This window comes from Fistularia commersonii, chromosome 11 (genome assembly GCF_037954325.1).
Source record: "Fistularia commersonii isolate RoL2024-O1a breed Wild chromosome 11, RoL_Fcom_v1.0, whole genome shotgun sequence".
In the NCBI taxonomy this organism is placed as follows: Eukaryota; Metazoa; Chordata; class Actinopteri; order Syngnathiformes; family Fistulariidae; genus Fistularia; species Fistularia commersonii.
The window spans coordinates 8925121-8939438 of NC_141294.1; the positions used below are offsets into that span (position 1 = coordinate 8925121).

At 38.7% G+C, this 14318-nt stretch overlaps 1 protein-coding gene across 1 annotated transcript; it reads right to left on the minus strand.

Moving 5' to 3' along the window:
• fbl (fibrillarin rRNA 2'-O-methyltransferase) lies at positions 1 to 7636 on the minus strand. The gene is made up of 9 exons (XM_086154875.1): positions 7506 to 7636; positions 6718 to 6789; positions 5667 to 5825; positions 5196 to 5290; positions 4917 to 5087; positions 4529 to 4661; positions 2994 to 3106; positions 2467 to 2612; positions 1 to 831 (listed from the first exon to the last, which is right to left on the minus strand). The coding sequence occupies exons 1-9, from the start codon at positions 7513 to 7515 to the stop codon at positions 807 to 809; spliced, it is 924 nt and encodes a 307-aa protein (XP_086011001.1). The 5' UTR covers positions 7516 to 7636; the 3' UTR covers positions 1 to 806.
• Positions 7637 to 14318: the final 6682 nt, after the last annotated feature.

Consider the following 14318-nt stretch of genomic DNA (forward strand, 5'->3'; position numbering starts at 1 on the left):
TGACAATTCAAAAATATTTATTAAAAACAAAGTTCAAAGATATATATAAAAAGGCTGTTACAAGCACAATCTGTTGTAAATTATTTACAACCATTCTGCTCACATGTGAGAGGAAAAAAAACAGCATGGAATCAGAAAAGGGTCACCATCGATCTTCATAGACAATGAATGAGTTTCTGTGTGCGAATGGATTGAGCACCAAGAAGAATTTTGAGCCATATTCATTTTGCAACATTGAAATAATAACTACCCATTGAACTGTACATAGTTCCTCACATAACAGACTACTTGTAAGGAGTATCAGTACAGGGGTCATCTGTGGCTTGGATGTGTTATAAGAAAAGGGTGATTTTGAAAACGCTCATGGAAGGAGAACAAAAACAGCAAACCAAAGACAAGAACACAGTTAAAGTACCTGCCCAAACACAAGGGGGGTGGGTCCGGAATCACAGCTGGTAAATTCTAGAGGCTCCTGTCATCTTTTTCTAGGTATGTGGGGGTGGTTCACATAACCATTGCTATTTAAGTTCAGACTACTGATTAATTTACCAAATACAGATCCACTTGTAATTTGGATACACGTATCAATATATGTGTCAAAAATAGGAGTCAAGCCTTAATACAAAGTATGACTAGTTTTAGCATGGCAACCAACTAGATTGACCCTTACTGTAAATAATGTACATCTGACCCCATTGGTAAAAGTCGAGTCTTTTGAGAGGGTTAAGGACTGACAAAACCGCTAATCCGAAATGTTGAAGGTTGGTAAGAATGGTGATTGATTTTCCCGAGGGCTCCTCTAGACCTCATTTTTTCTGTTTAGGTGGAGGTCTGAAAAAGAAGAAAACAATACATTAAAAAATGCACGACACACATAGCTTACCACAGCAATGTTTTCATCACCCAAGAATCAAAATGTAAACCTGCCTGTGTGCCAAGTGAGTTGAAATGTGTTTCTTGAATAAGGGTGACATGCTAACTTGCATTTAAGTTTGGAATTCTGGTATTTCTAGACATCTACAACCTCTGCCACTTCTTATAAGCATGCAATATAGGATCAGGACAATGCTTCTGCTGTAAAACATCTCTGATATTCAACTTGAGCAGCTGCATCATCAGTTGGCAATCACATTGGATGACACTCATCGTTCTCCTTGCATACAAAATACAGAATAAAAAACTGTAAAAAACAAGCAGACTTGGTTTAGCAATTAGTAGTTCATATCAGAAACATGATGCAGTAATAAAAAATGAAAGTCGCTTTTACATGTAAATCAATCAACAAGATGGTGTTTCTCTGATCATGTAATAAAATTTACATGCATGGTGACTGCTTTTTGTCTGTCTTTGTTCTGGTTCTAAACAATGGAAGACAGCTCCGCTTATTCTAAAGATGACAGCTTCTGCACAAAGAGCAGGTGAAGAAGATTCAGAATCAAAAAAGGTCCCCTTCTGACAGTTGATTCTTAGAGCATGGAAAGGTACATTAATTAATCATTGACGGTAATTTTCAAATGAAAAATAAGAATAGCCGGTCAAATATTCCTATGACGCCACTATATTCTATTTGAGAGACAGAAAGATTAGTTTAAATTTCAAGAGCTCAAGTTTTTGACAGTGGACAGCTAATAATGGATCCTGCAAAGAATCAGAAAAACTTTTTGTCCCCTAGGGGCAATTGGGGAAAACGATCACCATTTTCCTCCCTCTGAGAAAAGGAAGCCATGAAAGTTATTAGTTAATTTTCTCAGATATATATTGTTAATCATATTAGTCAACAACTTGCTCCCTGAATCTAATATTTATTATAGCTCAAATCAAATCTCCAACTTAGAATAAAGGTCAATGTAAAATAGTACCATTTTGCATGAAGCCAAATTTAGTGAAGTTCTTAATTATGAACAGACATTTATAGATGAATGAGAATTACACTAAGTGTTCTGACTGGGTTGTTCAATATAATTTACATAAACAGCCACCTGGGCGAGAGTACCAGTGATAATGACCAGTGGATCTTGACAGCAGAAGTTGTGGGGAACTAAATCACCTACCTACTTCCTTACCAAAAGGTTGACCTTTCAATTTAAGGGTCAAATGGATGACTATAGAAACTAACTTAAGAACAGTCCAGTAGATGGAGCTGTTTAACACTGGAATGCAGGCACTTTAATGTACAGGTATGCAGAGATGAGCCTACAAGTGATCCAGAATAAACGTTGTATATGATTGACCGTGTCTGAATCAGAGCCAAATAATTCTGAAAATTGATTAGAATGTAAATGACAGCACAGAAAGTTAATGGTCTCTATAGCCATGGTATTTCCATTATCGATGTCTGATAGTATAAGTTGATAGTTCTGTAAGTGTGTCACTGATGATTTAGATGCCAAGGTAGTTGACTTGCATTTTCATAGAAGCTTGTGATGTGAAATAACAGAAAGATTAAGTAGTTAGATGTTAACGTACCTGTAGATTCCAACTACCACAGCATGATCTCTCTCGTAGGGCTCCAGCGTGAGCTGTTCCTGTGGTTTCATGTTCTCAGCACTCATTTTCTTCACTTCTGAGGCAAACACTGCCTCTGGTGCTGCTGTTGAGTCTATGCAGTTAGCCTACAGTTAAAACACAGAGAAACGGTCTTAGAAAGTGATACCCATGCTGTGACAAATATCTCCTTACAAGAGCATGTCAAATTGCAGCATCATATATATTTGAAAACGTGAACAGTGTGTTCAGCTCAATCAACAATGATATAGCTCGGTATTCAAACGTTGTAATTAGCGGTGTGGTTAATCCTCAAAACATTAAAAATGTGCAGACAAGACAAACATTCTGTCTAGAGTATTAGAAAGTGAGGCAGATCATATCTGCGGCTGCAATGCAAAGTACATGCGAATGTTAGTAATCAACCGTGTGTGTTTACAAATTGCGGTGTAGTTTTTCTATCAGCATTGCAATTCCCATTAATTAAACCCCCGGTCCCGCCAGTGTACCTTAATGGAGATAACAAAGTGTCCTCCATTCTTCAAGAAGTTGTGAGCATTCAAAGCAACGATCCTGGTCTGGTCAGGTTGGGCAACATCAGCAAAGATCACATCCACCATGCCTGAAGAGGGAAAACATTTGTTTACACATTTGATACATTGAACCTAACCAGTCTTCACATTTACTTTTTGGACATGAGCTATCCTGGCTGACAGCATTAAACTTCTATGTTCCAGTTGGAGCACTAAGCAGATCGACAAAGTTTCCCATATAATGGTTATTAAATAAGGATGTGATTCAACAGTACTTCATTTTATACTACACAAGCCAGTTCAATGTACCTCAAGCCATTCAGGTAGTTCGAGCAGCGTACTAAAACTAGCAGTGACATGTGAACATAGCAGATGCACTCAGATTTATCACATGAACAGGTTAGTGTTCAGCCTATGTCCAGCAAACATAGGCTCTTCATAGGCTCTACTCAGATGCTTACTGAAGACTTGTGTACAATATCTCCAGTTTGCATGAAATGTTTTTTGCAGTTAAAGCATATACTTAGTGAAGAAAAGCCACTCAATTATTTGCAATTCTAATACAAAATTATGCTTTACAGTTACTTGAAAATCTAGTGCTTCACCACACAATGGGCCCAAAACTGTTCCTTTATGTTGCCCATTGAGATCCCTTATGATGGTCATTGTTGCTGTTGTCTACATATATACTGTCTATTTATTTGTGAATTTTTTGAATCTTTATTTTTGTCTTCCGATATCCTGTCGTCTGCCTTTATTTATATTTATGTCCTTTTTTTACATAACAGTTATGCTGCTGTGACAAAAAAATTGCCCCAATGAGGATCAGTAAACTTTCTTATCTTAAGCCATTGTGGAGGAGTATGATCAATACAATAAATAGTAAATTACCAGTAAAGGCAGTACATGCGTAGTAATATCTATGACTTTAGGCCTTCATAATAAACAAAGACTATATTAACACCGTGAAATGTCGGCAGCTTGAACTTGGCAGCCAAGTTTACATATATTCCCCACCTCAGGTTTTCTCAGGTTTAATAGTGGAAAGGCTCAAAAGCAGTGCTGGCACCAGTTTTTATACATATGATACATTTTTGATGTTCATATAGTAGTGGCTTTATATCAATGAAATCTTATATTGGCACTAATTTACCTTAAAACTGTCACAAGATTTGACATTATGGTAAACTAAAGTATAATAAAATTAATTGGTCAAACAACTCAATTTTGACAGCGCATGTCGAGGGAAACCTATTTTGCGTTGGCTGATGGGAGGGTCACAAACGCAGTAAAAACAATGATGAAGGTCAAGGCCTCACAACCAACCACAAATGTTTAGTTACTGCTATCAAAAGGTGCTGTCTTCCCTTACTGAGGTGCCTCACCTCAGTATCAAGCACCATTCTCAAACCACAAGACAAAGAATATTGGCACGATTAATAATTCAAATACAAAGGAATGATCTTTAACTACTGATGTAGTGCGAACAGTGTCACCAATATCTTACGTACCAACCAACATTCTGTATTTGTGCGGATGTCGTGCATCTTCAATGATGGGTATAATGTTGGTGCGTTTCTTAGCTACGTTGAGCAGATCCCGTCCAGATCGATGGGAGAATTCCACAGCATAGACAAGTCCCTCCTATACCAATAATAAAAAAAATGGCCATTTATAAAAGAACACAACAAATGTTAAATTCATGTTAAGTATACAGATACTGCAAGTCTCGATCTAGGCTGTAGAGATAACTATTCCTTATATCAAATCAGTAGAAATCTGAGGGTTTTTTCCTTAAATCTGGAAGCAATATGCCCAGAAGGATTTGATCACCTCTTGTAACCACCAGGGTTTTGTTAGACATCCATTACAATTTCCTTGTTGAAAAACAGCACTCACCGGTCCAACAATGTCTGAAACGTGGGAGACTGTCGTCCCCGAGGCAGCTCCCAAGTACATGACTTTTGCACCGGGCTTAATATGGATCTGGTCTACTCCACCCAAGATGGCTGCTGCAAGCTTGGAGCGGAAAGGATTCCATGCTCTGTATTCAATTTTAGTTTCTCCTTCCTGTGAAAGAATATAAAGACTTGAGTTTTATATGACCAATGCAGAACTACATACATTTACCAGCAAATATACACCAAGGTCCATTCATCAGCATTCACAAAAACTTACCTCCACATTGATCCTCTTCTCCCCATACACAGACTCGCCTACCACCATGTTTTTTGTCACCAGGGCATCCTCCTTCCCCCTGCAGATAAACACCCCTGTGTAGACAAACACATCATGTCACTTCCTGATTACAAATGGAATGATCAAATAGAACAGAAGCTGTTTATGATCCCTCCCAAAGTTCATAAAATGGCTGTATTTAAATGACCGTAATTATAATTCTGACCTTTAGACCACCCCCAATTAAAAACTGCCCCGGAGGCGAAATGTGCACCATACGTGGAACATAATGTAACCAAATATTATAGAACAGAAAAGAGCATTTACAAAAAAAAGGCAAAATTTAAGGCTCTTGAAAGAAATCACATGTTGAAATTTGATAAGTGAACATCAAAACCAGCCTTTTCCAGCAACGGCTGGGCACTTTTGTCCCATTTCAAATAACTAACAAGAATCAAACTGGAGAGTAACCTTCATGTCTGTGTGGCTCAACCAGGACCTTCTTTCCTCCACCGAAGCCTCCTCTGCCTCCTCTTCCACCCCTACCACCTCCTCTACCTCTTGGGGTTCCTCTACCACCACCACCACGTCCCCGAAATCCGCCACCATCCGGAGACTTGAATCCGCCACCTGAAAAGCACATGTATTGGTAATGGGGTGTTTTCTGTCCGGGCGATCATAATTGATCTTCTGAGTCATTAGTTTGTTTATGCATGTATTTGTAACCAGGGCAAAGTGACTAGGAACACAAAAATTCTGTTCTGCAACACTACACCCTCTTTATATACCTTAATGCTATTACAGTTTAGGCTTTAATTTTATGAAATTTTTGTAGATGTCCTTTCCAGTGTCTCGACATTGCAAAGGCTTCATAGCTCAATCCAGTATTTTTTGACACTGTCGACCTTCATTCATTAATCTGGAACAATTCATGCTTAACATCACAATTGTTTTGCATTACCCACAACTGGCACATATCTTGTTTGTTCCTTGCTACTCAAAAGATAATTTATGCACCAAAAACACTACCTAATTGGTTGAAAGTGTCAAAAAACTGCTTGTCTATTATTGTAAATAGGCAATCGAAGGAAGATCCAATAAAAAAAACACATTAAGATACACGTGATAGGAGATTTCTGATATACAAAGGGAATTTTTATGTGGGTGAAATTGCTTTGGTTTATTTTTTTCACCACTAGTCACCTTTGACTGTGAGTCTATTATAATAGTACCCTGAACACAATAATGATCACAAATCTTGTTTGCCAGGCCATGATCAACATCATGCATTTAGGTTGGGAGTTCATGTAGTAAAACATGTTTTGGTCGGAGTATCAGAATCCGAATACATCTAACAAGGGTTTCATGAAAAATTTAAGAAAAACAAATACATGACATGAGAGGCGATCACTATTTCTGTGCGTCGTGGAAAACCTGCACACTTGTTACAAGAGTGTAACATTCTATCTTTTCCATTTAGTTGTGCAAGTAATACTTTGGTGAAAGCCATGGGTATTCTCACCTCTTCCTCTGAATCCCCCTCGGCCTCCACGGAATCCACCTCTGCCTCCTCTGTCCCCGCGAGGGCTGAACCCTGTAAACACACAGTTCTTCCTGTTTACGAAACGACTTGGGACATTAAGGGCACATTCGTTTCGTTTCCATGTAGAAATGTGAAGATCGAGGAATTAATTTCGGTGAGATTAAAGAAGGAGGGGAATATGAAAAAAATAGTTTAATTTTCATCTGTTGGCACACCGTGCAATGATGCAGGCCAGGCTACTGCCTTGGCTTCGCTAACAGCTAATGCTAAGGTTTAGAGGAGCCTGGACGATTCATTTTCCAAACTTTTCACACACAAAACTAGCAAAAAAATCCTGTTTTTTGAGACAATCCGTATTCTACGAAGGCAGAATCGTATAACCATCAGAACACGTATTCATGAGTACGTGCAATGTTACGCTAGCCGTGTTGTTAGCGGCTGCTGAACACAGAGTGCAACACGTGTGTTCGTGGCGACATGCTGAAAGCAGAATAACGGCTACTGTTTTTTCATGGCCGACCTAACAAAGTACATTAAAGTGGTATTGGCCGATTTAATACGATATGCAATGTTACCCACAGAGTTTAAATTGCTATAAACACTTTTAACTAGTGCCGGGGTTAAGGTTACTTATAAAGCATGGCGGCGCAGGCCCAACAAGCACGCCTTCAAAATGTTCCATTCCGACATCAGTTTTAAATAGCACGAAACGTTATTTAGGCAACACGACGTATTTATGCAACACAATCAACAAATCATGACGGTACCTGGCCTCATGTTATCTGTCGTCGACTGTTGAATTGGCGCTGCTGACAAAAAATGCTTAACTCCTCTTCTGTACCAACTTCTTTAAGATGCCAGGTGAAGCACATGCGCCGGTCCAGAGTCACTCTTCTTCGCTGACTGCTGCTGCTTCCGCTTTGTTATTTTCCACCAGCTGCGCGTTGCTGCCCCCACACGGTGAATTTGGGTAACTCAGATGTAATGTGTTGGAATAATTCTGCGAAACGACATTTTTTTTCCAGACAGAAGTTTATTGTAAATTCATTTTACTTACACGTGTAGATGTAGATGTACGTGATGTTTGCGTTATAAAAATAATAGAAAAATAATGCATTTGTTTCAAACAATTAGTTAAGAAAAAGAATAAGAATAAGAACAACTTTATTTATCCTGAAGGAAATTGTTGTGCCAGAGTTTCAAGTAAAACATAATAATAAATAATAGTAGGAAATTATATAAACAGTAAAAAAAAAGGGGGGGGATAAGAAATACATATTAAACTATAAAGTGTCAAAGTCAAGGCTATAAAGAGTTTTAAGGTCTTAAGTACAAAGACAGAAATTATTCCAAGGTAAATTTTATCAGAATCAAAAGATCATGAAATCGAACGCGGTCTCAGGGGGGCAAGGGACCCCCATTGGTGCCGATAACCTGGAAATTGGAAATTGGGATATTATGAGTCAAAGAAGGAGAGGAGGAAGTCATGTTCAGAAACAGGGAGTGGAGGAAAGACAAAAATCTGTGACTGAGAGTATGGACTTTAATATTGGGACGAGGACAGGAAAGGTACAGAGTTGTTTGACATGATGCAGAGAAGGAAGGTGGATATAGACCAGCCGGAAAGGTAGTAAGGCTGGAAGCTCAGGAGCAGATTTTAAGTTGCACTATCATGGTACTAACAGGAAGAGAAATGGAGTAGGTGTTATCTTGAAGAAGGAGTTTGTTAGGAATGTTCTGGAGGTAAAAAGAATGTCATTAGACTTATTAGTCTGAAACTGGAAATTGAAGATGTGATGCTCAATGTTGTTAGTGGCTATGCCCTGCAGGTGGGATGTGAGTTTGAGGAGAAAGAGAAGTTCTGGAATGAGTTAGATGAAGTGATGCAGAATATCCCCAGAGATGAGAGAGGTACTGTAACTGGTGCAGACTTCAATGGGCATGTTGGTGCAGGCAGTAGAGGCAATGAAGAAGTGATTGGCAGGTTTGGTATCCAGGATAAGAACGCAGAGGGACAGATGGTGGTAGACTTTGCAAAAATGAAATTGCTATAGTGAACACTTTTTTTCCAGAAAAGACAGGAATAAATTGAGTTTGGAGCACACAGGTAGACTACAACTTGTATAGACGAGGTAACCTGAAAGAGATCAATGACTGCAAAGTAGTTGTAGGTGAGAGTGTAGCCAGACAGCATGAGATGGTGGTTTGTAGCGTGACTCTGGTGACAAGGAATATCAAGAGGACAAAGGCAGCGCAGAGGACAAAGTGGTGGAAGCTGAAAAGGAAGAAGTGTTGTATGGTTTTAAAGGTGAAGTTGAGAAAGACCCTAGGTGGTCAGGGAGAGCTTCCAGATGACTGGACAACTACAGCTAATGTGATCAGGAAGACAGGTAGGAGAGTACTTGGTGTGTTGTCTGGTAGGAAAGTAGATAAGGAGACTTGGTGGTGGAATGAGGAAGTGGAGGAGGATAGAGAGGGGTTAGCAAAGAAGAAGTGGAACACTGAGGAGACTGAAGAGAACCGACAGGAGTACAGGGTAAGGTAAACCAAAGGCAAAACAAAGGGCGTATGATGACCTGTATGCTCGGCTGGACAGGAAGGAGGGAGAGAATGATTTATACAGGTTGGCAAAACAGAGATATAGAAATTAAAGTACATCTCATTTGAAAGGATGTACAACAGATACAGGTGATTACGAATAGAGAGGGAAATGTATCAACAATGCTAGAAGAGTGATGTGAAGATGGAAAGAGTACTTTGAAGAGCTGATGAATGAAGAAAATGGAGGGCATTGAAAAGGATGATGAGTGGACAGGCAGTTGGTCCTGATGATGGTCCTGTGGAGGTATGGAAGTGACTTGGAGAGGCAATGGTAGAATTTCTGGCTAGATTATTCAGCAGGATCTGAGGAATGGAGACAAAGTGTGATGGTTCCCCATTTTTGAGAATAAGGGGGATGTGCAGAATTGCGGTAACTATTGAGGGGTTAAGTTGATGAGCCATACACTGAAGTTATGGGAAAGAGTAATGGAAACCACAGTGAGAGCAGAAGTCAGCAGTATGGCTTCATGCTGAGAAAGAGTACTACAGATGCAGTATTTGCTTTGATAATGCTATTAGAGAATTACAGAGAAGCTGCATTGTGTTTTTGTAGACTTAGAAAAAGCATACAACAGGGTGCCGGGAGAGGAACCCTGGCATTGTATGAGGAAGTCTGGAGTGGCAGAGAAGTACATTAGACTGGTGCAGGACATGTATGTTAGCTGTGAGACAGTGGTGCGGTGTGCTGTAGGGGTAACAGAGAAGTTCAAGGTGGTGGTGGGACTCCATCAGGGATCAGCTTTGAGCCCCTTCTTGTCTGCAGTGGAGATGGACAGGCTGACATTTGAGGTTAGACAGGAACATCCATGGACCATGATGTTTGTAGATGGCATAGCAGACTGCTCTAACTACATCTGTGGCAAGAGCAGGGAATAGGTTGAGAAAAATCTTGAGAGGTGGAGGTATGCACTAGAAAGGAGAGGAATGAAGGTTAGCCGCAGCAAGACAGACTATATGTGTGTGAATGAGAGGGACCCAGGTGGAACGGTGAGGCTACAGGGAGTGGAGATCAAGAAGTTGGAGGATTTAAGTACTTAGGGTCAAACATCCAGAGCAACGGAGAGTGTGGAAAAGAGGTAAAGAAATGCGTTCAAGCAGGTTGTGGAGAAAAGTGTCACTGACCCTGAGATGAAGTATTTGCACGAATCCATATGTTAGGGGTATACAGTATATACGTGTGTGTGTGTGTGTGTGTGTGTGTGAGCATGTATGTGTCTATATCAATATAATAGGTAATAAATACGATACTCAACTATATACCATATAATGTGTGATAAAAGAATATCAGCCAGAATGAAAGGAAAAGTGTACAGGACAGTGGTGAGACCAGTGATGCTGTATGGTTTAGAAACAATGACAGTGACGAAGATAGGAGACAGAGCTGGAGGTTGCAGAGATGAAGATGTGGAGGTTCTCTTTGGGAGTGACCAGGATGGATAGGATCAGGAATGAGTCCATCAGAGCTGCCAGGCAGGAGGTTTAGAGGAAGACCAAAGAGAAGATTTATGAACGTAGTGAGAGAGGATATTAAGTAAGTCAGTGTGACAGAGGAGGATACAGAGAATAGGGTGAGATGGAGAAGGTTGATTTGCTGTGGCGACCCCTGACGGAAAAGCCGAAAGGAGAAGAAGAAGAAGAAGAAGGAGAAAAAAAAAGATCAGAAAATCAGAACATCTCCAACTGCCAGGACATTCATGCAGATCTTTACTTATTATAAGAAAAAAATCGATTATTAAAGCTGATTGTATTCCCTTTGTATATACAGTATTACTACACTCTTTGGAAATGTTTATTTAAGTTATTTTATGCATACATTTAGTTCCCCCATTTTAGTCTTCATTCTGGAGACAGTGGCATCGAGGAAAAGACAGGAAGCAAAGCTGGAAGTAGTAGAGATGAAAATATTGGGGTTCTCCTTGGGATTGACGAGGATGGATAGGAATGAGTCCATCAGAGTGACAGCATATGTCAGATGTTTTTGAGATAAAATGAGAGAGGACAGACCGAGATGATTTGGACATGTACAGAAGAGGGATAGTGAATATATTGGTAGCAGGATGCTAAGGTTTGAACTGCCAAACAGAAGGCTTAGAAGAAGACTGCAGAGGGGATTTATGGATGGAGTGAAAGAGGACATGAAGTTAGTTGATGTGAGAGAAGAGGATACAGAGAATAGGGTAAGATGAAGGAGGTTGATTCACTGTGTCAACTCCTAAAGGAAAAAGGTGAAAGGAAAAGAAAGTATTCCGCCTGAAGTGAGGATAGATAGATGGGAAAAAATCAGAATGCCAAAGTTCATAGATATTACAGCATGTTTTACACTGATGTAAATGACACATTTTTATAAGAAACTACATGTAATGTGGTGGCCAGAGTGGCCAAACAATAAAACATTTTGAAAATAAAAAAAAATCTATGAAATATGTGTTTGTGAATCTGTTTCGTGTTTGCTCTTCTGGACTACTGTAAGAGACATGCACATTGGTATTGTGAAAATTAGGTCAATGACAAGATTTTCGGTCTTTCCTAAATTATCCTGGTTTTTGATATTGTCTGTGTTTGTTATGCCCCAAAACACCACTCTTTGAAATATGTACAGTGTAACTTCTCACTCTACTTTTGTCATTATTTCTTGAACCGAATGCAAGCTTCTGCAAATTACCAGATTCCAAAGTAATAACAATCAGAGCATTAACTTTTAGAAATCAATGAGTGTATTTATTCTTAACCAATTATGGATTAGCTGTAGTCTTGAATATTTAACCAAATGTATACCGAATAATTGTAATAATACCTTCCACAATGTCTAACAACATTTAAACTGAAATAATCATTTTTTTCTTACAGCACTTGAAATAGTCTCCTCTTTACATATTTGGCTTTGTTATCATGTACTCAAACTCCAGAGGAAAAGAACAAGATAGCATTGAAAGCTACAGAAAATATTGCAGCTCTTCTTGTCTGGTCCAGAAATGGGTCACAAGAAGCAGACAGTGAAAACTTGCCTTCATGTCCAGTTCGGATAGACTCCTTATTCAACAGGCACCTGGACAGGTCAATTCTGTAAATCCATGATTGAATTTGCAACAGTTACACCAACTTTATTTGGTGTAGTTTCGCCAGAACCAAAGCTCTATTGTACAGATATGGCTTTCAAGGACGATTAATGGAACTGGGCCGTGTTACTGCCATGATTCCACTTGTACTTGTCTAGCTTTTATTATTCTTCCATGATTTAGTGCTTCTTAGACATTCATCTTTGTTATTAAGTACTGTGTTTGTTTGGCTAGAGTTCTGTTCCTTATGAGCTCCAAAATACACACCAGCCTGCAGGCTCTTTTCCAATATCGGGGTATTAGGATTTGGTTGTAAATGAAATTACCAATAAATTGATCAAGTATTTAAGTGAGAATCTGCAGTGTTGTGGATCACTTTTACTTGGGGCATTTTTTTTCTTTTTTATATTTCAATACTATCAATACTTATTGTTAGTATCCTACAAATGTGACCTCATATTGTAATGAATAGATTTAAATGCTCGTTTGCAAATGTCTTGCAACATTTGGTGCTGAATATTAAGGTTAAACAGCGATCATGTAATTAACTGAGCAAATAGTTGATTGAATAAGCACATAATAAGATAATGAAGTAAATAACTGCATACCTATAACCACATGACTGTCAAGTCTGGTTTTTGAATGTTGGGTTTGTTTTGGGATTTTTTTCAACTTTGGACTTCGTGTTCATGAGAAATTAATAATTGGTTTAAAACATAGTATTTTTTTTCTTTCTGTATGTTCTGAGTTTATTTGACTTGTTGAGGATATAAACACACTTGAAAGCCCCTCTACTTCTGCATAAACATTGGAGTTTCAGAAAATGTGGGTTTATTTTTGATTTTACAGTAAGGTGGGATATTGTCTTTAAATTCTCGAGCTCTTTAACCACTTCCAGGGTTATAGTTCAAAAATGAATCCTGTGTCTTTAATGTCATTAGTATTCCATTTGAACAGTATCTAAGGCTTGACATTAAAATTGTGAAACTATAAATTGAGGAGAGAAAGGTCATGAATTTTGACGGATCAGCCAGAGAACTTTTGACCTGCTGACATTTCCTCTTTCATATTTGGCGCCCTATCCAAACGTTTCTTGAAGTGAAAGAATAAATTCAAATGGCGGTTACATTATAAGTGCTAACCACTAGTGCAGTGGTTAGACTTCCACCTCAGAGCATAATAAATGGATGGATGGCAAGCATTTTTTTTTTTTTTAATTAATCGCCTTTTCCAAGGTTGGAATTTTCAGATGTTTCACCAGTCTCCCATCATACGCTAATGATACAACATTGTCTGGTTTCCCTGTATTTGTGCGCTCCTCTATGTTTTTCCCTGGTGTCTTTCTGTTGTTGCTAATAGAATATTTACGTCTTATGGTCTTTTAGCACCTGTACATACAATCACATTTTGCACTTGTCTTTACAAAATAAATCATTGTCACCAACCCCATGCTCCTGTTTAGTCTTGTGTCCACATTTTCCCTCCAGCCCTGACAATAAAACAATCACTAAGTCACCCAATAAGCACACAAATATAGAAAATATGAGTAATTCCTCTGTTAATATAGTGTCAAATCAAGTCACATCAGTTTTTACTGTCAATTCGACATACAAAGGAGAAATTATATTTTTCACTATCCCATGCATGGACAGACAGGGCAGACATTAAAATCTAAGACAGAACAACATATAGAACACATATAGATAAGACAGGACAACATATAGAACACCTTTAGATAAGACAGACAACATACAGTAATGAGACGTATGGTGCTTTGACCTAACCTAAGTGTGACAATTGTAGAGTAATAAATAACATTCACTACTGTAACCAGAAATAAGTGAAGCCTAGAGAGAAACAGAAAAATGATGGTGTGGAGTGTCGCACTTAGGTCAATAATTAAAATGAAATAATGCGTAGCAT

What these genes read in the sequence shown, in the direction of transcription:
- fbl (XM_086154875.1), bottom strand. An exon ending in AGAAGAGGATCAATGTGGAG is followed by an intron (nt 5,088 to 5,195) that starts GTAAGTTTTTGT and finishes ATTCTTTCACAG; the next exon opens with GAAGGAGAAACTAAAATTGA. An exon ending in GTGGTAGTTGGAATCTACAG is followed by an intron (nt 832 to 2,466) that starts GTACGTTAACAT and finishes CTTCTTTTTCAG; the next exon opens with ACCTCCACCTAAACAGAAAA.